At 54.6% G+C, this 24,012-nt stretch overlaps 1 protein-coding gene across 5 annotated transcripts in view; it reads right to left on the bottom strand.

Moving 5' to 3' along the window:
* LOC139757564 (activated Cdc42 kinase-like) overlaps positions 1 to 24,012 on the bottom strand; it is a 206,216-nt gene that overhangs the window by 76,766 nt on the left and 105,438 nt on the right. For all 5 annotated transcript variants that reach the window (XM_071678166.1, XM_071678168.1, XM_071678170.1 and 2 more), the window contains one exon: positions 1,528 to 1,732. In XM_071678166.1, the coding sequence (XP_071534267.1) occupies positions 1,528 to 1,620 (93 nt within the window). In that variant the 5' untranslated portion in view covers positions 1,621 to 1,732. The remainder of the gene's footprint in view (positions 1 to 1,527; positions 1,733 to 24,012) is intronic.

Here is a 24,012-nt window from a genome sequence, read left to right as displayed (position 1 = left end):
TTCTTCCTTCCATCTTGTCACTCCACATACCCCTTTCAAAAATTTCATCTCTGCAGCCTGGATTCTCGACCTCTGTGACTTAGCCCATGTCTATGTCTCAGCAGCATAGATCAGGGTAAGGAGGACTACATTAACCCTCAATCCTTTCTTCATTTCCATACATACACCTCTATTCAGGGACCCAATGACTCTTTTATAACGTACTGCTCTCTCTCTCTTATCTCTCCTTCCTTTTGACATCCTGCCACTTTCTCTTATATATCTCCCAGTCATTTGCACACCTTCCTTGTAAGTATTGTCCAAACACCTCTCTTCTCTCTTTCACTAACAACTTTACTTCTTCATCCCAGACCTTTCCATGGTGTATCCAGACGTTTCACATTCCCTGGTTAAATCCAATGATGGCATGTCAACCCCAGTACACTACATTCTTCCATTTCACTTTATGCCATGTACGCTATTCACCCTCCTGCATGTTCATGTCCTTCCTTTCCTTCTTTCATACTATTCGCCATTTCCCGCGTCAGCGAGGTAGCATTTAGAACAGAGGACTGGGCCTCTGAGGAAACATCCTCACTCGGCCCACTTCTCTGTGTCTTCCTTTGGAGAAAAAAAAAAAAAAAACGAGAGGGGAGGATTTCCAGCCCCCCGCTCCCTTCCATGTTTATGTCCTGATTGCTCAATATTTTTTCACTCAATCATTCCATTTCCAATTTGGTCTCCTGCTTCCCTTTGTTCCATCCACCTCTGACACATATATCCTCTTTATCAACGTTTCCACACTCCTTCTCTCCATATGTTCAAACCATTTCAACACATCATCTTTTGCTCTCTCAACCAAACTGTTTTTCGTCCTACACATCTGTCTTACCCTTTCATTACTTTCTTGATCAAACCACTTCACACCACAAAAGGAAAGTTGGAATTAAGACTGCAAATGTTGCAGAAATTGACAGAAAAAGCCAGGTTTAGGAGCTGTCTTTATGGAAACGAGTGGATGCCAGTCACATGATGATGGTTAAGTGGACACTGCGATCGACTGATCCCCTCTAATCCAGTTGTGATACTCAAAAATCAAGAATCATTTGATGGTTGTACAGTCAAATGTTGAAATACTTAAAAGTAGGAAAAAAAACAGAAGAAATAAATATGAGTGAGTTAGGAGTTATTAAGCACTGTGTATGAGAAAAGAAGGATGTAGTGGGTTGGTATTAAATGCCAACAAGCCACGTGTGGACGAGCAAGAGAAAAAAAGACTCCAACCTAGGCCTGAAAGCTGGTGAGTTACAAACACCACAGTGCTGGCTTGCTGCACTGTTGCTACTATCCCTAACAAAACCTAGGTGGTAGTACTTTGATGGTCAGTGGTTTCCTGCCACCCACTACTGCTACTATAAAATAGCTACAGCAGCAGCAGGTGCCACCCACTGCACTAATACTCCCCACAACTCCCATGCATCCCTACATTCAACGGATTAAATGATTCTGATCATCTGGAACTTGCAGAGGCCTAGACTTGTCCATTACCTTGAGAGTATTTTTGAAATTGTTGAAGTAATGCTGGAGTTCAGCCTCAGTGAGGAACTCGTAGAGCCCTGGCCCTCGCTGGATGGAGGTCATCGTTGTGGCTTCAGGAGTAACAGAAGGAATTGGTGGGTGGGGGTGTCGTTGGTGATAACAATTAGGAGTTACCACCCTTGTCTCCTGCTACCTCAGCACCATTGCACCGCTTCTGTTAAAGTAGGAAATACTTGTTACTAACAGTGTTTTATTGTGGGTATGAGGTAACACTATGCAATACCTGTTACTAACAATGTTTTAATGTAGTTTTAAGGTAACACTATGCAATACTTGTTACTAACAATGTTTTATTGTAGTTAAAAGGTAACACTATGCAATACCTGTTACTAACAATGTTTTATTGTAGTTAAAAGGTAACACTATGCAACACCTGTTACTAACAATGTTTTATTGTATTTAAAAGGTAACACTATGCAATACTTGTTACTAGCAGTGTTTTATTGCAGTTATAAGGTAACACTTATAAAATAAGTTTGGGATTTTCTATGGTCTTAAGGGTAACTGATGATAAGCAATTTATCCAATACCTGCAACATCAAACATGATAACATAAACATAAGCAAATTAATGAAGGGAGGGAGGGAGGGGGGAAAGAAGTAAGCTCCTCCCAACCATGTTACTGTCACAGATGAACATTCTCCATGAAATAAAAAATAAGTAATGATAACATCTTGTATTTCAGGCACTTCCAAATATGAAAGTGTGTCTGCATTTCATATTCATTTCATACATGTATAATTACCCCCAGGACCTCCCCTTTTCAGCGGGGCTCCTGGAGCTCCAAGTCTGCGCTACACTCAGTGGCAGGGATGGACTACGTTCTTTGGCAAGACTATGCTGTGTTTCGTCAACTGACAATGATTTTTCCCTCGTGGTGTATCATTTAGCAGGCAGAGTACAGGAACACTAAGCATCTCATATACACACACCATATTTACCACCCCAGTGTTAACTATCAAATCGCTGGGATGGGTCGAAGAGGTTATGCAGTACCATAAATACTAGTTTTATTACTACCACTAAATCTCCCCTAACTCAACAGAGACACCCATTCCCTTCAAAATCCACCACCATCACCACTAGCATAAACTACCACCATCAGCATCAGCACAATCTACCACTATCAACACCAGCTGCCAAGCACCATCATCATCACCAGTCACCACGACCCACCACCAACAGCAACCAGTATGACCCACTACCACCATCAGCAACCAGTCACCACGACCCACCACCACCATCACCCACCACCACCATCAGCAACCAGTATGACCCACCACCACCATCAGCAACCAGTATGACCCACCACCACCATCAGCAACCAGTCACCATGACCCCACCACCCACCACCATCAGTCACCACGACCCACCACCACCATCAGCAACCAGTATGACCCACCACCATCAGCAACCAGTCACCCCCACCCACCACCACCATCAGCAACCAATATGACCCACCACCACCATCAGCAACCAGTCACCACCACCATCAGCACCAGCGCCACCCACAATCATCGAGCATCCGCCACTAAGCAAGACAGCAGCAGCAGCAGCGGCTCCACCGTCCTCTGGAGACCACCTTATGTAACAGGTATGACGACGACGGTGCCCACGGCGGCGGTGGCGACGAAGACGACGACGACGGAGGCGGCGACGGCCACGACGGAGGCGGCGACGGTGGAGACGAAGACGACGGAGGCGGCGACGGTGGAGACGACGACAACGACGACGCGGCGGCAAAGACGGTGGAGACGACGACGACGACGGAGGCGGCAACGACGGTGGAGACGACGACGACAACGACGACGGAGGCGGCGACGGTGGAGACGACGACGACGACGACGGTGGCGACGACGGTGGAGACGACGACGACGACGACGGTGGTGGCGGCGACGGTGGAGATGACGACAACGACGACGGAGGCGGCGACGGTGGAGACGACGACGACGACGACGGTGTAGACGGAGACGACGACGACGGAGGCGGCGACGGTGGAGACGACGAGAGAGAGAGAGAGAGAGAGAGAGAGAGAGAGAGAGAGAGAGAGAGAGAGAGAGTTTTCCCCATGGCACATCAGTCCTGGCTCACCTCCTCCCTGGGTTCTCTGCCCTCAGCTCGTTCGAAACCACAACCATGAAACCCATCCGTGTGCGTCACCATCACAACACGGGAGATGGAGCGTCACCATCACAACACGGGAGATGGAGCGTCACCATCACAACACGGGAGATGGAGCGTCACCATCACAACACGGGAGATGGAGCGTCACCATCACAACACGGGAGGTGGAGCGTCACCATCACAACACGGGAGATGGAGCGTCACCATCACAACACTGGAGGTGGAGCGTCACCATCACAACACGGGAGATGGAGCGTCACCATCACAACACGGGAGATGGAGCGTCACCATCACAACACTGGAGGTGGAGCGTCACCATCACAACACGGGAGATGGAGCGTCACCATCACAACACGGGGACCCATCCACTCCAGGGGATCTGGACCATCCCAGGGGATCCGGACCATCCCAGGGGATCTGGACCATCCCAGGGGATACCGGACCATCCCAGGGGATCTGGACCATCCCAGGGGATCTGGACCATCCCAGGGGATCTGGACCATCCCAGGGGATCCGGACCATCCCAGGGGATCTGGACCATCCCAGGGGATCCGGACCATCCCAGGGGATCTGGACCATCCCAGGGGGATCCGGACCATCCCAGGGGATCCGGACCATCCCAGGGGATCCGGACCATCCCGGGGGATCTGGACCATCCCATGGGATCTGGACCATCCCAGGGGGATCCGGACCACCCAGGGGATCCGGACCACCCCAGGGGATCCGGACCATCCCAGGGGGATCCGGACCATCCCAGGGGATCCGGACCATCCCAGGGGATCCGGACCATCCCAGGGGATCCGGACCATCCCAGGGGGATCCGGACCATCCCAGGGGGATCCGGACCATCCCAGGGGATCTGGACCATCCCAAGGGATCCGGACCATCCCAGGGGATCCGGACCATTCCAGGGGATCCGGACCACCCCAGGGGATCTGGACCATCCCAGGGGATCCGGACCATCCCAGGGGACCCGGACCATCCCAGGGGGATCCGGACCATCCCAGGGGGATCCGAACCATCCCAGGGGATCCGGACCATCCCAGGGGATCCGGACCATCCTATCAGGGGGGGCCTTGAGAAATCGAACCACCCCAAAGGAAACTAACCTCCCCCAAATCCCATTACGATGAGGCGGGGCGGGGCGGGGCGGGGCGGGGCGGGGCGGGGCGGGGCCTTTTATGACCCCTCTCTAGCCATTGGCCATTCGCCCCCCCCCCCACTGCAGGGGGGGGGGGGGGCATTTACCAACGGGTGCAGCGTGTGCACAGCATGCGGGTGGCAGGGTAAGGCGGGATCCCCGGTAGGGGAAGCGGAGGAGAGAGAGAGAGAGAGAGAGAGAGAGAGAGAGAGAGAGAGAGAGAGAGAGAGGTGAAAATACACCAAACGAAAACAAAATTGAATCAATCAAGAGAAAGGTAGACAAGAGGCTAAAGCTAAACTGAGGAAGGAAGAAAGAGAAGGTAGACAAGAGGCTAAAGCTAAACAGAGGAAGGAAGAAAGAGGAGGTAGACAGAGGCTAAAGCTAAACAGAGGATGGAGGAAAGAGACGTCGCAACCACATCAGCTGCCGACCACGGCCACCTCACTGACCATGTAACGGAGCAGCCTGTGGTCTTGGCTATATTGGTAAGGGCCAGACACAACCATCTCGACGGCAGAAACCGAAGAAGGAAAAAAAGAATAGAACCCACGGTGTGGTATACGGGGGGTGACGGATGGATGATGAGGGGGAGGGAGGAGAGAGCATGTCATAAGATCAGGTTGGTGTAGCGTTGGCACATTGGACTGGTCTACATATACGCTTCTTGACTCTAATTCCAGACTTTAGGGCTAGCCCGCAGCAATGGACGACCCCCAGTCCCCGAGTGCAATCTATTTGGAGCGTGAGAGGTCAGAGTAAACTCGGACGATCAACTGGGAGGGTTTAATAATGTGGTCTCCCTCCCTCCACCTTCTCTGGGATAGGCTGCACCAATGCGGGAGGGAGGGAAGGAGGGAGGGAAGGAGGGAGGGAAGGGGGTGTGTTCTTGGAAGTGAATCTATCTCGAGTCTTGGACTGGAGCAACGTATAGACGAGCAAGCGCAGGGGCAATGTTCAAATGTCCAAACGCATCGCTTGTCCCAGTAAAAGAAGTGCTTTGTGAACAGAAGGAAAAGATGTTAGAGGGAGAAGCATGCTTCAGTAATAATGATAATAATAATAATAATAATAATAATAATAATAATAATAATAATAATAATGCCTAGGGATTGGGGAGAAAGAATACTTCCCACGTATTCCCTGCGTGTCGTCGAAGGCTACTAAAAGGGGAGGGAGCTGAGCGGGGGACTGGAAGTCCTCCCCTCTCATTTTTAATTTTTCAAAAGAAGGAACAGAGAAGGGGGCCAAGTGAGGATATTCCCTCAAAGGCCCAGTCCTCTGTTCTTAACGCTACCTCGCTAACGCGGGAAATGGCGAATAGTATGAAAATAATAATAATAATAATAATAATAACAATAATAATAATAATAATAATAATAATAATAATAATAATAATAATAATGGAAAGGAGAAAAACTGGAGGAAGTGAAGTGTTTTAGATATCTGGGAGTGGATCTGGCAGCGGATGGAACCATGGAAGCGGAAGTGGATCATAGGGTGGGGGAGGGGGCGAAAATTCTGGGGGCCTTGAAGAATGTGTGGAAGTCGAGAACATTATCTCGGAAAGCAAAAATGGGTATGTTTGAAGGAATAGTGGTTCCAACAATGTTGTATGGTTGCGAGGCGTGGGCTATGGATAGAGTTGTGCGCAGGAGGATGGATGTGCTGGAAATGAGATGTTTGAGGACAATGTGTGGTGTGAGGTGGTTTGATCGAGTGAGTAACGTAAGGGTAAGAGAGATGTGTGGAAATAAAAAGAGCGTGGTTGAGAGAGCAGAAGAGGGTGTTTTGAAGTGGTTTGGGCACATGGAGAGAATGAGTGAGGAAAGATTGACCAAGAGGATATATGTGTCGGAGGTGGAGGGAACGAGGAGAAGAGGGAGACCAAATTGGAGGTGGAAAGATGGAGTGAAAAAGATTTTGTGTGATCGGGGCCTGAACATGCAGGAGGGTGAAAGGAGGGCAAGGAATAGAGTGAATTGGAGCGATGTGGTATACCGGGGTTGACGTGCTGTCAGTGGATTGAATCAAGGCATGTGAAGCGTCTGGGGTAAACCATGGAAAGCTGTGTAGGTATGTATATTTGCGTGTGTGGACGTATGTATATACATGTGTATGGGGGGGGGGGTTGGGCCATTTCTTTCGTCTGTTTCCTTGCGCTACCTCGCAAACGCGGGAGACAGCGACAAAGTATAAAAAAAAAAAAAAAAAAATAATATTAACAATAATAATAATAATAATAATAATAATAATAATAATAATAATAATAATAACAATAGTGGTAAAAAGGCTGTTGCCAAAGGCTGGTCAAATCCATAATTAAAAGATCCACCCAGTATCTTCGAGGCCAGGGTGGAATCGAAGGCCTGTCTTCTCATTACGACTGCTCCCACGTCGACTCTGGCGTGGGTTGGCACTGCTATCTGTAGCGGCCTAGACGAGTTCGGAAGGAGGGGGGGCTTGATGTGGTTAAGGTGTCGCATTGCAACTCGGGGACGAAGGATCTCCGGTGGCAGGAGGTGACGATGGCGGGGTGGGGGGTGGGTTTGATGCGGTAACATCTTCCTGTAGTGTCGCAAGGAGTCCTACTGATGGTGGGATGGAGTTGGGATGACCCCCTGTCCCCTACTGAAGGAGGAGGACGGGGCGCCCCAAGACGATCATCACCTACTGAAGGAGGAGGACGTGGGGGCCCCAAGAGGATCATCACCTACTGAAGGAGGAGGACGTGGGGGCCACAAGACGATCATCACCTACTGAAGGAGGAGGACGTGGGTCCTAAAAGGATCATCACCTACTGAAGGAGGAGGACGGGGCGCCCCAAGAGGATCATCACCTACTGAAGGAGGAGGACGTGGGGGCCACAAGAGGATTATCACCTACTGAAGGAGGAGGACGTGGGGGCCACAAGAGGATCATCACCTACTGAAGGAGGAGGACGTGGGGGCCCCAAGAGGATCATCACCTACTGAAGGAGGAGGACGGGACGCCCCAAGAGGATCATCACCTACTGAAGGAGGAGGACGGGGCGCCCCAAGAGGATCATCACCTACTGAAGGAGGAGGACGGGGCGCCCTCAAGACGATCATCACCTACTGAAGGAGGAGGACGTGGGCGCCACAAGAGGATCATCACCTACTGAAGGAGGAGGACGGGGGCCCCAAGACGATCATCACCTACTGAAGGAGGAGGACGGGGCGCCCCAAGACGATCACCTAAGACGATCGGACGCTCTCGAGTTCAAGGACAAGGAATCCAAGTGTTTCAAGACCACAGAGACCACAGAGGCCTGTAGACAAGACGAAGACCAGCTAGAGGCCCCCCCGCTCTAAGGGCTCTAAGGACACCGAGACGCCTGATTGGCTGAATGACCTGAGGAGGGGCGGGGCTTATATGTATGTGTGTGGCCAATAGGACGGTGGAGTTAGGGGAGTCGAACCCAGGACACTTGAATTTCACCGCCTGCATCGTCCACTTCGACGTGCTATTCGCCCTCCACACCTGGGGCCCTGAAACCACATGGATGCTGAAGCGTTCTAGAAGGCCCTTAGCCCCTCCCGCCCCACACTAGGAGAGGGCGCAGGCGAGGGGCTCCATGGTGGTGGAGATGGAGGGTGTGTGGTGGTGGTGTTGGTCGACGGAAGCACATATAGCCAAACAGACGGACACTCCACCACTCCCTCCACTCCCTTCCCTCATTCCCTCCCTCCCTCAACACACATCTGTTAAAGATATGTACCGAAGCTTTCCCTCCGTCATTCCCTCCCTCCCTCAACACACATCTGTTAAAGATATGTACCGAAGCTTTCCCTCCCTCATTCCCTCCCTCATTCCCTCCCTCCCTCAACACACATCTGTTAAAGATATGTACCGAAGCTTTCCCTCCCTCATTCCCTCCCTCCCTCCCTCCCTCCTTCCCTCCTCCTTCTCTCTCGGTTTGTGTTCCCGTACTTAATGGATTGGTGCACATCTGCTGCGTCGGCAGGTTGTGGTGGTGTAGCGTGTGGTCGGTGAGGTGGTGGTGGGGGGCAGGAGGCAGGTGTGGTGGTGTAGCAGTGGTGTGGTGGTGGGGGGGCAGGAGTGAGGAGGCAGGTGTGGTGGTGTAGCAGTGGTGGTGGTGGTGGGGGGGGCAGGAGTGAGGAGGCAGGTGTGGTGGTGTAGCAGTGGTGGTGGTGGTGGGGGGGCAGGAGTGAGGAGGCAGGTGTGGTGGTGTAGCAGTGGTGGTGGTGGTGGGGGGGCAGGAGTGAGGAGGCAGGTGTGGTGGTGTAGCAGTGGTGGTGGTGGTGGGGGGGGGCAGGAGTGAGGAGGCAGGTGTGGTGGTGTAGCAGTGGTGGTGGTGGTGGGGGGGGCAGGAGTGAGGAGGCAGGTGTGGTGGTGTAGCAGTGGTGGTGGTGGTGGGGGGGCAGGAGTGAGGAGGCAGGTGTGGTGGTGTAGCAGTGGTGGTGGTGGTGGGGGGGGGCAGGAGTGAGGAGGCAGGTGTGGTGGTGTAGCAGTGGTGGTGGTGGTGGGGGGGCAGGAGTGAGGAGGCAGGTGTGGTGGTGTAGCAGTGGTGGTGGTGGTGGGGGGGCAGGAGTGAGGAGGCAGGTGTGGTGGTGTAGCAGTGGTGGTGGTGGTGGGGGGGGCAGGAGTGAGGAGGCAGGTGTGGTGGTTGTAGCAGTGGTGGTGGTGGTGGGTGGGGGGCAGGAGTGAGGAGGGCAGGTGTGGTGGTGTAGCAGTGGTGGTGGTGGTGGGGGGGCAGGAGTGAGGAGGCAGGTGTGGTGGTGTAGCAGTGGTGGTGGTGGTGGGGGGGGGCAGGAGTGAGGAGGCAGGTGTGGTGGTGTAGCAGTGGTGGTGGTGGTGGGGGGGGGCAGGAGTGAGGAGGCAGGTGTGGTGGTGTAGCAGTGGTGGTGGTGGGGGGGGGCAGGAGTGAGGAGGCAGGTGTGGTGGTGTAGCAGTGGTGGTGGTGGTGGGGGGGCAGGAGTGAGGAGGCAGGTGTGGTGGTGTAGCAGTGGTGGTGGTGGTGGGGGGGCAGGAGTGAGGAGGCAGGTGTGGTGGTGTAGCAGTGGTGGTGGTGGGGGGGGGCAGGAGTGAGGAGGCAGGTGTGGTGGTGTAGCAGTGGTGGTGGTGGGGGGGGGCAGGAGTGAGGAGGCAGGTGTGGTGGTGTAGCAGTGGTGGTGGTGGTGGGGGGGGCAGGAGTGAGGAGGCAGGTGTGGTGGTGTAGCAGTGGTGGTGGTGGTGGGGGGGGCAGGAGTGAGGAGGCAGGTGTGGTGGTGTAGCAGTGGTGGTGGTGGGGGGGGGGCAGGAGTGAGGAGGCAGGTGTGGTGGTGTAGCAGTGGTGGTGGTGGTGGGGGGGCAGGAGTGAGGAGGCAGGTGTGGTGGTGTAGCAGTGGTGGTGGTGGTGGGGGGGGCAGGAGTGAGGAGGCAGGTGTGGTGGTGTAGCAGTGGTGGTGGTGGTGGGGGGGCAGGAGTGAGGAGGCAGGTGTGGTGGTGTAGCAGTGGTGGTGGTGGTGGGGGGGCAGGAGTGAGGAGGCAGGTGTGGTGGTGTAGCAGTGGTGGTGGTGGTGGGGGGGGGCAGGAGTGAGGAGGCAGGTGTGGTGGTGTAGCAGTGGTGGTGGTGGGGGGGGGCAGGAGTGAGGAGGCAGGTGTGGTGGTGTAGCAGTGGTGGTGGTGGTGGGGGGGCAGGAGTGAGGAGGCAGGTGTGGTGGTGTAGCAGTGGTGGTGGTGGTGGGGGGGGGCAGGAGTGAGGAGGCAGGTGTGGTGGTGTAGCAGTGGTGGGTGGTGGTGGGGGGGGGCAGGAGTGAGGAGGCAGGTGTGGTGGTGTAGCAGTGGTGGTGGTGGTGGTGGGGGGGCAGGAGTGAGGAGGCAGGGTGTGGTGGTGTAGCAGTGGTGGTGGTGGTGGGGGGGGCAGGAGTGAGGAGGCAGGTGTGGTGGTTGTAGCAGTGGTGGTGGTGGTGGGGGGCAGGAGTGAGGAGGCAGGTGTGGGTGGTGTAGCAGTGGTGGTGGTGGTGGGGGGGGGCAGGAGTGAGGAGCAGGTGTGGTGGTGTAGCAGTGGTGGTGGTGGTGGTGGGGGGGCGGAGTGAGGAGGCAGGTGTGGTGGTGTAGCAGGGTGGTGGTGGGGGGGCAGGAGTGAGGAGGCAGTGTGGTGGTGTAGCAGTGGGTGGGGGGGGGGAGGTGGGGAGCAGGTTGGTGGTGGCTGGTGGTGGTGGGGGGGCAGGAGTGAGGAGGCAGGTGTGGTGGTGTAGCAGTGGTGGTGGTGGGGGGGCAGGAGTGAGGAGGCAGGTGTGGTGGTTTGTAGCAGTGGTGGTGGTGGGGGGGGCAGGAGTGAGGAGGCAGGTGGGTGGGTTCAGCAGTGGGTGGTGGTGGGGGCGGTGGCGGAGTGAGGAGGGCGGTGTGGTGGTGTAGCAGTGGTGGTGGTGGTGGGGGGGGCAGGAGTGAGGAGGCAGTGTGTGTGGTGTAGCAGTGGTGGTGGGGGGGGGGGGGAGGAGGCAGGTGTGGTGGTGTAGCGGGTGGTGGGGGGGGCAGGAGTGAGGAGGCAGTGTGGGGTGTAGCAGTGGTGTGGTGGGGGGGATGGGAGGCGTGTGTGTGTGCAGTGGTGGTGGGGGGCAGGTGAGGAGGCAGGTGTGGTGTGTGCAGTGTTGGTGGGGGGGCAGGAGTGAGGGGCAGGTGTGGTGGTGTGCAGTGGTGGGGGGGCGGATGAGGGAGGTGTGGTGTGTAGCAGTGGTGGTGTGTGGGGGGGGGCAGAGTGAGGAGGCAGGTGTGGGTGTAGCAGTGGGGTGGTGGTGGGGGGGCAGGAGGAGGAGGAGTGTGGTGGTGTGCGTGTGGTGGGGGGGCAGGAGTGAGGAGGAGTGTGGTGGTGTGCGTGGTGGTGGTGGGGGGCAGGAGTGAGGAGGAGTTGTGGTGTAGCATGTTGGTGGGGGGAGGAGTGGGAGGCAGTGTGGGGTGTGCAGTGGTGGTGGTGGGGGCAGGAGTGAGGGGCAGTGTGGTGGTGTTAGCGTTGGTGGTGGGTGGGGGGCAGGAGTGGGGGAGGGGGTGTAAGTGGTGTGGTGGTGGGGGGGAGGAGTGGGAGGAGGTGTGGTGGGTAGCATTGGTGTGGTGGGGGGGCAGGGTGAGAGGCAGGTGTGGGGGTGTAGCAGTGGTGGTGGTGGGGCAGGAGTGAGGAGCAGGTGTGGGGTGTAGCGTGGGTGGGGGGGGGGGGAGTGAGGAGGAGGTGTGGTGTGTAGCTGGTGGGGTGGGGGGGTCAGGAGGAGGAGGCAGGGTGGTGGTGTGCAGTGGTGGGGGGGGGGCAGGAGTGGGAGGCAGGTTGGTGGGTAGAGTGGGGGTGGTGGGGCAGGTGAGAGGCAGGTGTGGTGTGTAGCAGTGGTGGTGTGGTGGGGGCAGAGTGAGGAGGAGGTGTGGTGGTGTAGAGTGGTGGTGGTGGGGGGAGGAGTGAGGAGGAGGTGTGTGGTTAGCGGGTGTGGTGGGGGGGCGGAGTGAGGAGGCGGTGGGTGGTTAGCAGTGGTGGTGGTGGTGGGGGGAGGGTGAGGAGGCAGGTGTGGTGGGTGTGTGGTGGTGGTGGGGGGGGGGAGGAGTGAGGAGGAGGTGTGGTGGTGTGCAAGTGGTGGTGGTGGGGGGCAGGAGGGAGGGCAGGTGTGGTGGTGTGCAGGGTGGGGGGGGGGGCAGGGTGTGGAGGCAGGTGTGGTGGTGTAGCAGTGTGGTGGTGTGGGGGGGGCAGGAGTGGGAGGCAGGTGTGGGGTGTAGCAGTGGGGTGGGTGGTGGGGGGCAGGAGGGGGGCAGTGTGGTGGTGTAGCGTGGTTGGGGGGGGGCAGGAGTGAGAGCAGGTGTGGTGGTGTAGCAGTGGTGGTGGTGGTTGGGGGGCGGAGTGAGGAGGCGGTGTGTGGGTAGCAGTGGTGGTGGGGGGGGCAGGAGTTGGAGGCAGGTGTGGTGTGTAGCAGTGGTGGTGGTGGTGGGGGGGCAGGAGTGGGAGGCAGGTGTGGTGGTTAGCAGTGTGGTGGTGGTGGGGGGGGCAGGATGAGGAGGAGGTTGGTGGTGTAGCAGGTGGTGGGGTGGGGGGGGCGGGTGGGAGGCAGGTGTGGTGGTGTAGCAGTGGGGTGGGTGGGGTGGGGGGGCAGGGTGAGAGGCGGTTGGTGGTGTAGCAGTGGGGGGGGGGCAGGGTGGAGGCAGGTTTGTTGGTGTAGCAGTGGTGGTGGTGGGGGGGGGGAGGGTGAGGAGGCAGGTGGGTGTGTACAGTGGTGGTGGTGGGGGGGGGGGAGGTGAGGAGGGGTGTGTGGGTGCGTGGTGGTGTGGGGGGGGGATGAGGAGGCAGTGTGTGGTGAGCATGGTGGTGGTGGGGGGGGCAGGAGGAGGAGGCGGTGTGGTGTGTAGCAGTGGTGGTGGTGGTGGGGGGAGGAGTGGGAGGCAGGTGTGTGGTGTAGCAGTGGTGGTGGTGGTGGGGGGGGGAGGAGTGAGGAGGAGGTGTGGTGGTGTGCAGTGGTGGGTGGGGGGGGGAGGGTGAGGAGGAGGTGTGGTGGTGTGCAGTGGGGTGGTGTGGGGGGGCAGGAGTGAGGAGGCAGGTGTGGTGGTGTAGCAGTGGTGGTGGTGTGGGGGGGGGCAGGAGTGGGAGGCAGGTGTGGTGGTGTAGCAGTGGTGGTGGTGGTGGGGGGGCAGGAGTGAGGAGGCAGGTGTGGTGGTTGTAGCAGTGGTGGTGGTGGTGGGGGGGCAGGAGTGAGGAGGCAGGTGTGGTGGTGTAGCAGTGGTGGTGGGGGGGGGGGAGGAGGAGGAGGTGTGGTGGTGTACAGTGGTGGTGGTGGGGGGGGCGGAGTGTGGAGGCAGGTTGGGGGTGTGCAGTGGTGGTGGGGGGGGAGGAGTGAGGAGGAGGTTGGGTGTTACAGTGGTGGTGGTGGGGGGGGCAGAGTGAGGAGCGGTGTGGTGGTGTAGAGTGGTGGTGGTGGTGGGGGGGGCAGGAGTGTGGAGGCGTATGGTGGTGTAGCAGTGGTGGTGGTGGGGGGAGGAGTGTGGAGGCAGGTTGGTGGTGTGCAGTGGTGGTGGTGGGGGGGCAGGGTGAGGAGGAGGTGTGGGGTGTAGCATGGTGGTGGTGGGGGGCAGGAGTGAGGAGGAGGTGTGGTGGTGTAGCAGTGTGGTGGTGGGGGGGGAGGATGGGAGGAGTGTGGTGGTGTGCATGTGGGTGGGCAGGAGTGAGGGGAGGTGTGGTGGTGTGAGTGTGGTGGTGGGGGGAGAGTGAGGAGGGGGTGGTGTGTAGCAGTGGTGGTGGGGGGGAGGAGTGAGAGGAGGTGTGTGGTGTAGCGTGGTGGTGGGGGGGGCAGGAGTGGGAGGAGGGTGTGGTAGAGTGGTGGTGGTGGGGGGCAGGAGTGAGAGGCAGGTGTGGTGGTGAGCGTGGTGGGTGGTGGGGGGGGGGAGGAGGCAGTGTTGGTTGCAGGGTTGTGGGGGGGGGAGGGTGAGGAGGAGGTGTGGTGGTGTAGCAGTGGTGGTGGGGGGGGGGCAGGGTGGGAGGCAGGTGTGGTGTGTGCAGTGGTGGTGGGGCAGGAGTGAGGGGCAGGTGTGTGGTGTAGCAGGGTGGTGGTGGGGGGGCGGAGTGAGGGGCAGGTTGGGGGTGTAGCAGTGGTGGTGGTGGTGGGGGGGGGGCAGGAGTGAGGAGGCAGGTGTGGTGGTGTAGCGTGGTGGTGGGGGGGCAGGAGTGAGGAGGAGGTGTGGTGGTGTAGAGTGGTTGGTGGGGGGGGCAGGAGTGAGGAGGAGTGTGGGTGTGCGTGGTGGTGGTGGGGGGGCAGGAGTGGGAGGGGTGTGGTGGTGTAGCAGTGGTGTGGGGGGGGAGGAGTGGGAGGCAGGTTGGTGGTGTGCAGTGTGGTGGTGGGGGGCAGGAGTGGGAGCAGGTGTGGTGGTGTAGCAGTGGTGGTGGGGGGAGGAGTGAGGGGAGGTGTGGTGTGTGCAGTGGTGGTGGTGGGGGGGCAGGGTGAGGAGGAGGTTGTGGTGTGTGCAGTGGTGTGGTGGGGAGGAATGGGAGGAGGTGTGGTGGTGTGCGTGGTGGTGGGGGAGCGGAGGGGAGGAGTGGTGGTTTAGCAGTGGTGTGGTGGTGGGGGTAAGGAGTGAGGAGGAGGTGTGGTGGTGTAGCAGTGTGGTGGTGTGGGGTGAGGTGGGAGGCAGGTGGGTGGTGTAGCAGTGGTGGTGGTGGGGGGCGGTGGGGAGCAGTGTGGTGTGTAGCGTGGTGGTGGTGGTGGGGGTGAGGAGTGAGGAGGGGTTGGTGTGTAGCAGTGGTGTGGTGGGGGGGCAGAGTGAGGAGGGTGGGTGGTGTAGAGTGGGGTGTGGGGGGGGCGGAGTAGAGGAGGTTGTGGTGTAGCAGTGGTGGTGGTGGTGGGGGGGCAGGAGTGAGGAGGCAGGTGTGTGGTGTAGCAGTGGTGGTGGTGGGGGGGGGGGAGGAGTGAGGGGAGTGTGGGGGTGTACGTGGTGGTTGGTGGGGCGGAGGAGGAGGCAGGTTGGTGTGTTGCAGTGGTGGGGGGGGGGGCAGGAGTGTGGAGGGGTGTGGTGGTGTGCGTGGGGTTGGGGGGGGGGGCAGGGTGAGGAGGCAGGTGTGGTGGTGTAGCAGGTGGTTGGGGTGGGGGCAGGAGTGAGGAGGAGTTGTGGTTTTTGCGGTGTGGTGGTGGGGGGGGGCGGAGTGAGAGGCAGGGTGTGGTGTGCAGTGGTGGTGGGGTGGGGGGCAGGAGTGAGGAGGAGGTGTGGTGGTGTAGCGTGGTTGGGGTGGTGGGGGGGGGAGGAGTGAGGAGGGGTGTGGGTGTAGGTGGTGGTGGTGGGGGGGGGCAGGGTGAGGAGGAGGTGTGGTGGTGTAGCAGTGGTGGTGGTGGTGGGGGGGGGCAGGGTGAGGAGGAGGTGTGGTGGTGTAGCGTGGTGTGTGTGGGGGGGCGGAGTGGGAGGCAGGTGTGGTTGTGTAGCAGGGTGGTGGTGGGGGGGGGGGCAGGAGTGGGAGGCAGGTGTGGTGGTGTAGCAGTGGTGGTGGGGGGGGGGCAGGAGTGAGGAGGCGGTGTGTGGTGTAGCAGTGGTGGTGGTGGGGGGGGGCAGGAGTGAGGAGCAGGTGTGGTGGTGTAGCAGTGGTGGTGGTGGTGGGGGGGCGGAGTGAGGAGGAGGTGTGGTGGTGTAGCAGTGGTGGTGGTGGTGGGGGGGGGGCAGGATGTGAGGAGGCAGGTGTGGTGGTGTAGCAGTGGTGGTGGTGGTGGGGGGGGCAGGAGTGAGGAGGCAGGTTGTGGTGGTGTAGCAGTGGTGGTGGTGGTGGGGGGGGGCAGGAGTGAGGAGGCAGGTGTGGTGGTGTAGCATGGTGGTGGTGTGGGGGGGGGGCAGGAGTGAGGAGGCAGGTGTGGTGGTGTAGCAGTGGTGGTGGTGGGGGGGCAGGAGTGGGAGGGAGTTGTGGTGGTGTAGCAGTGTTGGGGGGGTGGGTGATGATGTGCGGTGCAGGAGGTGTGTCATCCAGTGTGGTGTGGTGTGTGGTGGGCTGGGTGGGCGTTGTGTCAGGGCGTGACTAAGACCAGGGGGGGTTGGTGGGTTGGGGTGGGTTGGGGAGGGCAGGACCAGCAGGATAACTCGTGTAGCAGCAGAACCGGTTGTCACCTGGAGGGGCCCCCCTCTTCCTCCTCCTCCTCCTGCCTGCCTCGCCTCCCTCCTCCTCCTCCTTCTTCCTCCTCTCTCTGCCCTCCATCCTCTCTCCTCCTCCCCTCCTCCTCCCCCCTCCTCTCCTCCTCCACCCCCTCCCTGCTCCTCCTGCCTCCCTCCTCCTCCACTCTTCCTCTTCCTCCCTCCTCTCCTCTCCTCCTGCCTCCCTCCTCCTCCTCCTCCTGCCTCCTCCCCTCCTCCTCCTCCTCCTCCAACCACACCACCACCATGCAAGCTACGCGGACCACCCCCCTAACCCCCGTACCCACAGACCCCCCCCCACACACCAGCGATGGTCTGTCAGCTCAACAGGGAGGTCGGAGGAGGGGGGGGGGTGGCCTGTATGTCCGTGCCGGGGGTCTGCACACGGACCACTAACCCACCCATCCACCACGGGCCCCCTCGAGAGTCACCAGAGGCCCTGGGACGTCACCACAACCCCTACCCACCCCAACCCACCCACCCCACCCAGGGGGGGTGATAAGGTGGGGTTGGGGGGTGGGGGGTTTGGGGGGTGGAGAGACAGGCCTCACCATAGACCACCCGAGCCAGCCGACCCCCATGGCCTGGTGTCGCCTTACCTTACCTTACACACCCTGCCACCACAACAACCAAAACCCATCACCTACCTAGCCCCTGCTAACCATCCCTCACCCCTGCCACCCTCACCTAACTAGCCCCTGCTAACCAGCCAGCCCTGCCCCCTGCCACACCCACTACCAAGTTTAGCCTGTAACCATCCCTCACCCCTGCCACCTCACCTAACTAGCCCCTGCTAACCAGCCTCACCCCTGCCACACCCCCCCTACCAAGCTAGCCCCTGCTAACCAGCCCTCACCCCTGCCACCCTCACCTAACTAGCCCCTGCTAACCAGCCCTCACCCCTGCCACACCCCACCTACCAAGCTAGCCCCTGCTAACCATCCCTCACCCCTGCCACCCTCACCTAACTAGCCCCTGCTAACCAGCCAGCCCTGACCCCTGCCACACCCCACCTACCAAGCTAGCCCCTGCTAACCATCCCTCACCCCTGCCACCCTCACCTAACTAGCCCCTGCTAACCAGCCAGCCCTGACCCCTGCCACACCCCACCTACCAAGCTAGCCCCTGCTAACCATCCCTCACCCCTGCCACCCTCACCTAACTAGCCCCTGCTAACCAGCCCTCACCCCTGCCACACCCCACCTACCAAGCTAGCCCCTGCTAACCAGCCCTCACCCCTGCCACCCTCACCTAACTAGCCCCTGCTAACCAGCCAGCCCTGACCCCTGCCACACCCCACCTACCAAGCTAGCCCCTGCTAACCAGCCCTCACCCCTGCCACCCTCACCTAACTAACCCCTGCTAACCAGCCAGCCCTGACCCCTGCCACACCCCACCTACCAAGCTAGCCCCTGCTAACCAGCCCTCACCCCTGCCACCCGGCCTAACTAGCCCCTGCTAACCATCCCTGGCCCCTGCCACACCACAACTAACCCCTCACCTACCTAGCTAGCCCCTGCTAACCAGCCCTGACCCCTGCCACCCAACCACAACTAACCCCCACCTACCTAGCCCCTGCTAACCATCCCTGACCCCTGCCACACCATAACAACCCCTCACCTACCTACCTAGCCCCTGCTAACCAGCCTTTACCCCTGCCACCCCACCACCACAACTAACCCCTCACCTAACTAGCCCCTGCTAACCAGCCCTCACCCCTGCCACCCCACCACCACAACTAACCCCCACCTAACTAGCCCCTGCTAACCAACCAGCCCTCCCTTACCCCTGCCACCCCACCTAACTAGCCCCTGCTAACCAGCCCTGACCCATGCCACACCATAACAACCCCTCACCTCGTGCCTTTTAAATGCCTCAGGCAATTTAAATGCCTTATGCAATTTAAACCTCATGTAATTTAAATGCCTCGTGCAATTTAAATTCCTCGTGCCTTTTAAATGCCTCACGCAATTTAAATGCCTCATGCAATTCAAATGCATCAGGCAATTTAAATGCCTCATGCAATTCAAATGCCTCATGCAATTCAAATGCCTCAGGCAACTTAAATGCCTCAGGCAATTTAAATGCCTCAGGCAATCTAAATGTCTCGGGCAATTTAAATGCCCCAGGCAATGTAGATGTCTTATGCAATTTAAATGCCTCATGCAATTTAAATGCCTCGTGCAATTTAAATGCCTCGTGCAATTCAAATGCCTCGTGCAATTTAAATGCTTCAGGCAATTTAAATGCCTCATGCAATTTAAATGCCTCGTGCAATTCAAATGCCTCGTGCAATTCAAATGCTTCATGCAATTTAAATGCCTCATGCAATTTAAATGCCTCGTGCACTTCAAATGCCTCGTGCAATTTAAATGCTTCATGCAATTTAAATGCCTCATGCAATTTAAATGCCTCGTGCAATTTAAATGCCTCGTGCAATTTAAATGCCTCGTGCAATTTAAATGCTTCATGCAATTTAAATGCCTCGTGCAATTCAAATGCCTCATGCAATTTAAATGCCTCATGCAATTTAAATGCCATATGTAGGTCGTTCACAACACCACCAGTTTGATATCCTAGCTACAACACCAGGCTGTTCACAACAACACCAGAAACCAATCACAGACACCTGATGAGAGAGATGATGATGATGTGATTATTACACGAAAGTGCACTTGGGAACTTATCGTGTTTCATTTTCCCCGTGGACTCATAGGAATATATATATATATATATATATATATATATATATATATATATATATATTATATATATATATATATATATATATATATATATATATATATAAATGCCCCGTATTACAGAAGGGGGCCCCATATTACAGGAGACGATGGCGTCCCGCATTACAGGAGACGGGGGAGGCCCTCGCATTACAGGAGACGGGGGCGGCCCCGCATTACAGGAGACGGGGGCGGCCCCGCATTACAGGAGACGGGGGCGGCCCCGCATTACAGGAGATGATGGCGGCCCCGCATTACAGGAGACGGGGGAGGCCCCGCATTACAGGAGACGGGGGAAGCCCCGCATTACAGGAGACGGGGGCGGCCCCGCATTACAGGAGACGGGGGAGGCCCCGCATTACAGGAGACGCTGGCACCCTCGCATTACAGGAGACGGGGGAGGCCCTCGCATTACAGGAGACGGGGGCGGCCCCGCATTACAGGAGACGGGGGCGGCCCCGCATTACAGGAGACGGGGGCCCCCCCTAGCATTACAGGAGACGGGGGCCCCCCTAGCATTACAGAAGAGACCCCCCCCCCACCCTCCCCTTCCCCCGCATAACAGGAAACGGGGGCCCCGGACTAGACAGACAGACGGCCCCACACACACACACACCCAACACCCACACATAACAAAGCGGTTGTCCAGTCCAGCACAGAAGTGTATATATACACCCCAGCTTCACAACGTACTCTGGGACGTGCACAATGACGGTACACTTCAACACTACACTCTCTCTCTCTCTCTCTCTCTCTCTCTCTCTCTCTCTCTCTCTCTCTCTCTCTCTCTCTCTCTCATGGGACAGTGATGTGCACTGCCTGTTATCTCCCCTTAACCCCCCCCAAAAATTGATATATATATATATATATATATATATATATATATATATATATATATATATATATATATATATATATTCCAATGAGTCCACGGGGAAAATGAAACACGAAAAGTTCCCAAGTGCACTTTCGTGTAATAATCACATCATCAGGGGAGACACAAGAGAGAAATATAAGTCAGTTGATATACATCGAAGAGACGATATATATATATATATATATATATATATATATATATATATATATATATATATATATACATATATATATATATATATATATATATATATATATATATATATATATATATATATTCTTTCTTTTTTCTTTCATACTATTCGCCATTTCCCGCGTTAGCGAGGTAGCGTTAAGAACAGAGGACTGGGCCACGTATTCCCAGCGTGTCGTAGAAGGCGACTAAAAGGGGAGGGAGCTGAGGGGTACTGGAAATCCTCCCCTCTCATTTTTTTTTTTTAATTTTCCAAAAGAAGGATATATATATATATATATATATATATATATATATATATATATATATATATATATATATATATATATATATATAATGTCAATTTCATGTACGTTGGCAATTCTTAGCTTTCACAAACCCTCCAAGTTACTGCGGGTTTATGATAACTTCAGATAAGTCATATCTTATCGGATTTTCAAATCGGGTCCATGGGTGACATACGAAAAATCGGATTTTCATAATCGGGTCTAAGGATAATATGAGAAAAATCAGATTTTTATAATCGGATCCAAGGATAATATGAGAAAAATCGGATTTTTATAATCGGGTCTAAGGATAATATAAGAAAAATCGGATCTTTATAATCGGGTCCAAGGATAATATAAGAAAAATCGGATTTTTATAATCGGGTCCAAGGATAATATAAGAAAAATAGGATTTTTATAATCGGGTCCAAGGATAATGTCAGAAAAATCGGATTTTTATAATCGGGCCCAAGGATAATGTCAGAAAAATCGGATTTTTATAATCGGGTCCAAGGATAATATAAGAAAAATCGGATTCTTATAATCGGGTCCAAGGATAATATAAGAAAAATAGGATTTTTATAATCGGGTCCAAGGATAATGTCAGAAAAATCGGATTTTTATAATCGGGCCCAAGGATAATGTCAGAAAAATCGGATTTTTATAATCGGGTCCAAGGATAATGTCAGAAAAATCGGATTTTTATAATCGGGTCCAAGGATAATGTAAGAAAAATCGAATTTAGAAGAGAACAAAAAAAAAATCAAGCCCCAGAGCCTTGTTCTAGCACTCCCGGCACGAAAATGAACATAACATTAACATCAAAAGGGCACGAAAATTAACATGTTAACATTAACATAAAATGGGCACGAAAACTGACATATTAACATTAAGAAGGGCAAGAAAATCAACATTACCACCAAAAGGGCACGAAAGTCAACATAACATTACCATAAAAAGGGCACGAAAATGATATCAACGTCAAAAGGGCACGAAAATTATAACATTAACATAAAAAGGGCACGAAAATGAACATATTAACATCAAAAGGGCACGAAAATTATAACATTAACATAAAAAGGGCACGAAAATGAACATATTAACATCAAAAGGGCACGAAAATTATAACTAACATAAAAAGGGCACGAAAATGAACATATTAACATCAAAAGGGCACGAAAATTATAACTTTAACATAAAAAGGTCACGAAAATGAACATATTAACATCAAAAGGGCACGAAAATTATAACTAACATCAAAAGGGCACGAAAATTACCATAAAAAGGACACGAAAATTACCATAACATGAACATCAAAAGGGCACGAAAATTACCATTACATTAACAACATCAAAAGGGCACGAAAATTACCATAACATAGACATCAAAAGGGCACGAAAATTATAACATTAACATCAAAAGGGCACGAAAATTACCATAAAATTACCATAAAAGGACACGAAAATTACCATAACATGAACATCAAAAGGGCACGAAAATTACCATAACATTAACAACATCAAAAGGGCACGAAAATTACCATAACATTACCATAAAAGGGCACGAAATTTACCATAACATTAACATCAAAAGGGCACGAAAATATCCATAACATTAACATCAAAAGGGCACGCTGGAGCCCACACAGTTCACTATTGGTCTTCCTGGAAAATTAATGGCTCATGTGATTTGATTAAGTCCATACATATATATGGCAACGAAGAAATGACAAATTTTTTGATGAGAGAACAACCATTCCCTTTCCAAAATTTTTGATGAGAGAACAACCATTCCCTTTCAAAAATTTTTGAAGAGAGAACAACCATTCCCTTTCCAAAATTTTTGATGAGAGACCCATTCCCTTTCCAAAATTTTTGATGAGAGAACAACCATTCCCTTTCCAAATTTTTTGATGAGTGAACCATTCCCTTTCCAAAATTTTTGAAGAGAGAACCATTCCCTTTCCAAAATTTTTCAAGAGAGACCCATTTTCCAAAATTTTTGATGAGAGACCCATTCCCTTTCCAAATTTTTTGATGAGTGAACCATTCCCTTTCCAAAATTTTTGATGTGAGACCCATTCCCTTTCCAAAATTTTTGAAGAGAGACCCATTCCCTTTCCAAATTTTTTGATGAGTGAACCATTCCCTTTCCAAAATTTTTGAAGAGAGACCCATTCCCTTTCCAAAATTTTTGACGAGAGACCCATTCCCTTTCCAAAATTTTTGATGAGTGAACAACCATTCCCTTTCCAAAATTTTTGATGAGTGAACAACCATTCCCTTTCCAAAATTTTTGAAGAGAGACCCATTCCCTTTCCAAAATTTTTGAAGAGAGACCCATTCCCTTTCCAAAATTTTTGGTGAGAGAACAACCATTCCCTTTCCAAAATTTTTGAAGAGAGACCCATTCCCTTTCCAAAATTTTTGAAGAGAGAACAACCATTCCCTTTCCAAAATTTTTGATGAGAGAACCATTCCCTTTCCAAAATTTTTGATGAGAGAACAACCATTCCCTTTCCAAAAACCAACGTCAGTTCTTTATTGAGGTGAGAATTAACTGCTTCTACCGGTACCATGACATGAAAGTGCACTTGGCAACTTATATACCCTAGCCTAACAGAAAGGTATCCATTTTATCACTCAACCTCTCAAAGGGAGGATGAACAGCTGGACTGACTGTGGGTGGCCCTTACTCCCACCACCAGGAGTGGAACCCATGCGCTCCATCCCGGGCCGGCCCGTGAATGCATCACGATCGTAGCCTAAAAGCAAGGTACCCATCTAATCAATCAACCCCGAGGGGAGGATGAACAGCTGGGTTGACTGTGGCCCTTACTCCCACCACCAGGAGTGGAACCCATGCGTTCCATACCCCGGGCCGGCCCGTGAATGCATCACGATCGTAGCCACCCATCTAATCAATCAACCCCGAGGAGAGGATGAACAGCTGGGTTGACTGTGGCCCTTACTCCCACCACCAGGAGTGGAACCCATGCGTTCCATACCCCGGGCCGGCCCGTGAATGCATCACGATCGGCAACTAGAGTCTCTCTCTCCATTTTCCAATCATCGTGATAATACACCTCACGGAACATTCCTTCCGACGTTCTGGGAGTAAATAAACGACTGGGCCTTTTAAGTCGACCCGACTCCCTTATCATGTCAATTATTCCTTTCTAATGGAATTCCACGTTTCCTAATATACCCCCAAGAGGGGGAGAGGAGTTTGCATCGGTCGTTTTCTATTTCCAGACGTTCGCAAGCGAAAACGAGATCAAGGCAATGATTGCTTACAGGGGGCGCCCGTCTCTGACCTCAGTGTGTTCAATGATACAGGAGGGGGCGACACACACCTTCCCCGAGAATATTCTATTAAGTTGGCCATGCCAGACCCTCCACTATTCCCCCTCCCACCTCATATTCCCCCTCCTTCCCCTCCAACACCCCCTCCCACCTCATATTCCCCCTCCTCCCCCTCCAACACACCCACCCCCCACCT

This window comes from Panulirus ornatus, chromosome 27 (assembly GCF_036320965.1).
Source record: "Panulirus ornatus isolate Po-2019 chromosome 27, ASM3632096v1, whole genome shotgun sequence".
NCBI classification, from domain to species: Eukaryota; Metazoa; Arthropoda; class Malacostraca; order Decapoda; family Palinuridae; genus Panulirus; species Panulirus ornatus.
This window is presented reverse-complemented; position numbering and strand designations above follow the sequence as displayed.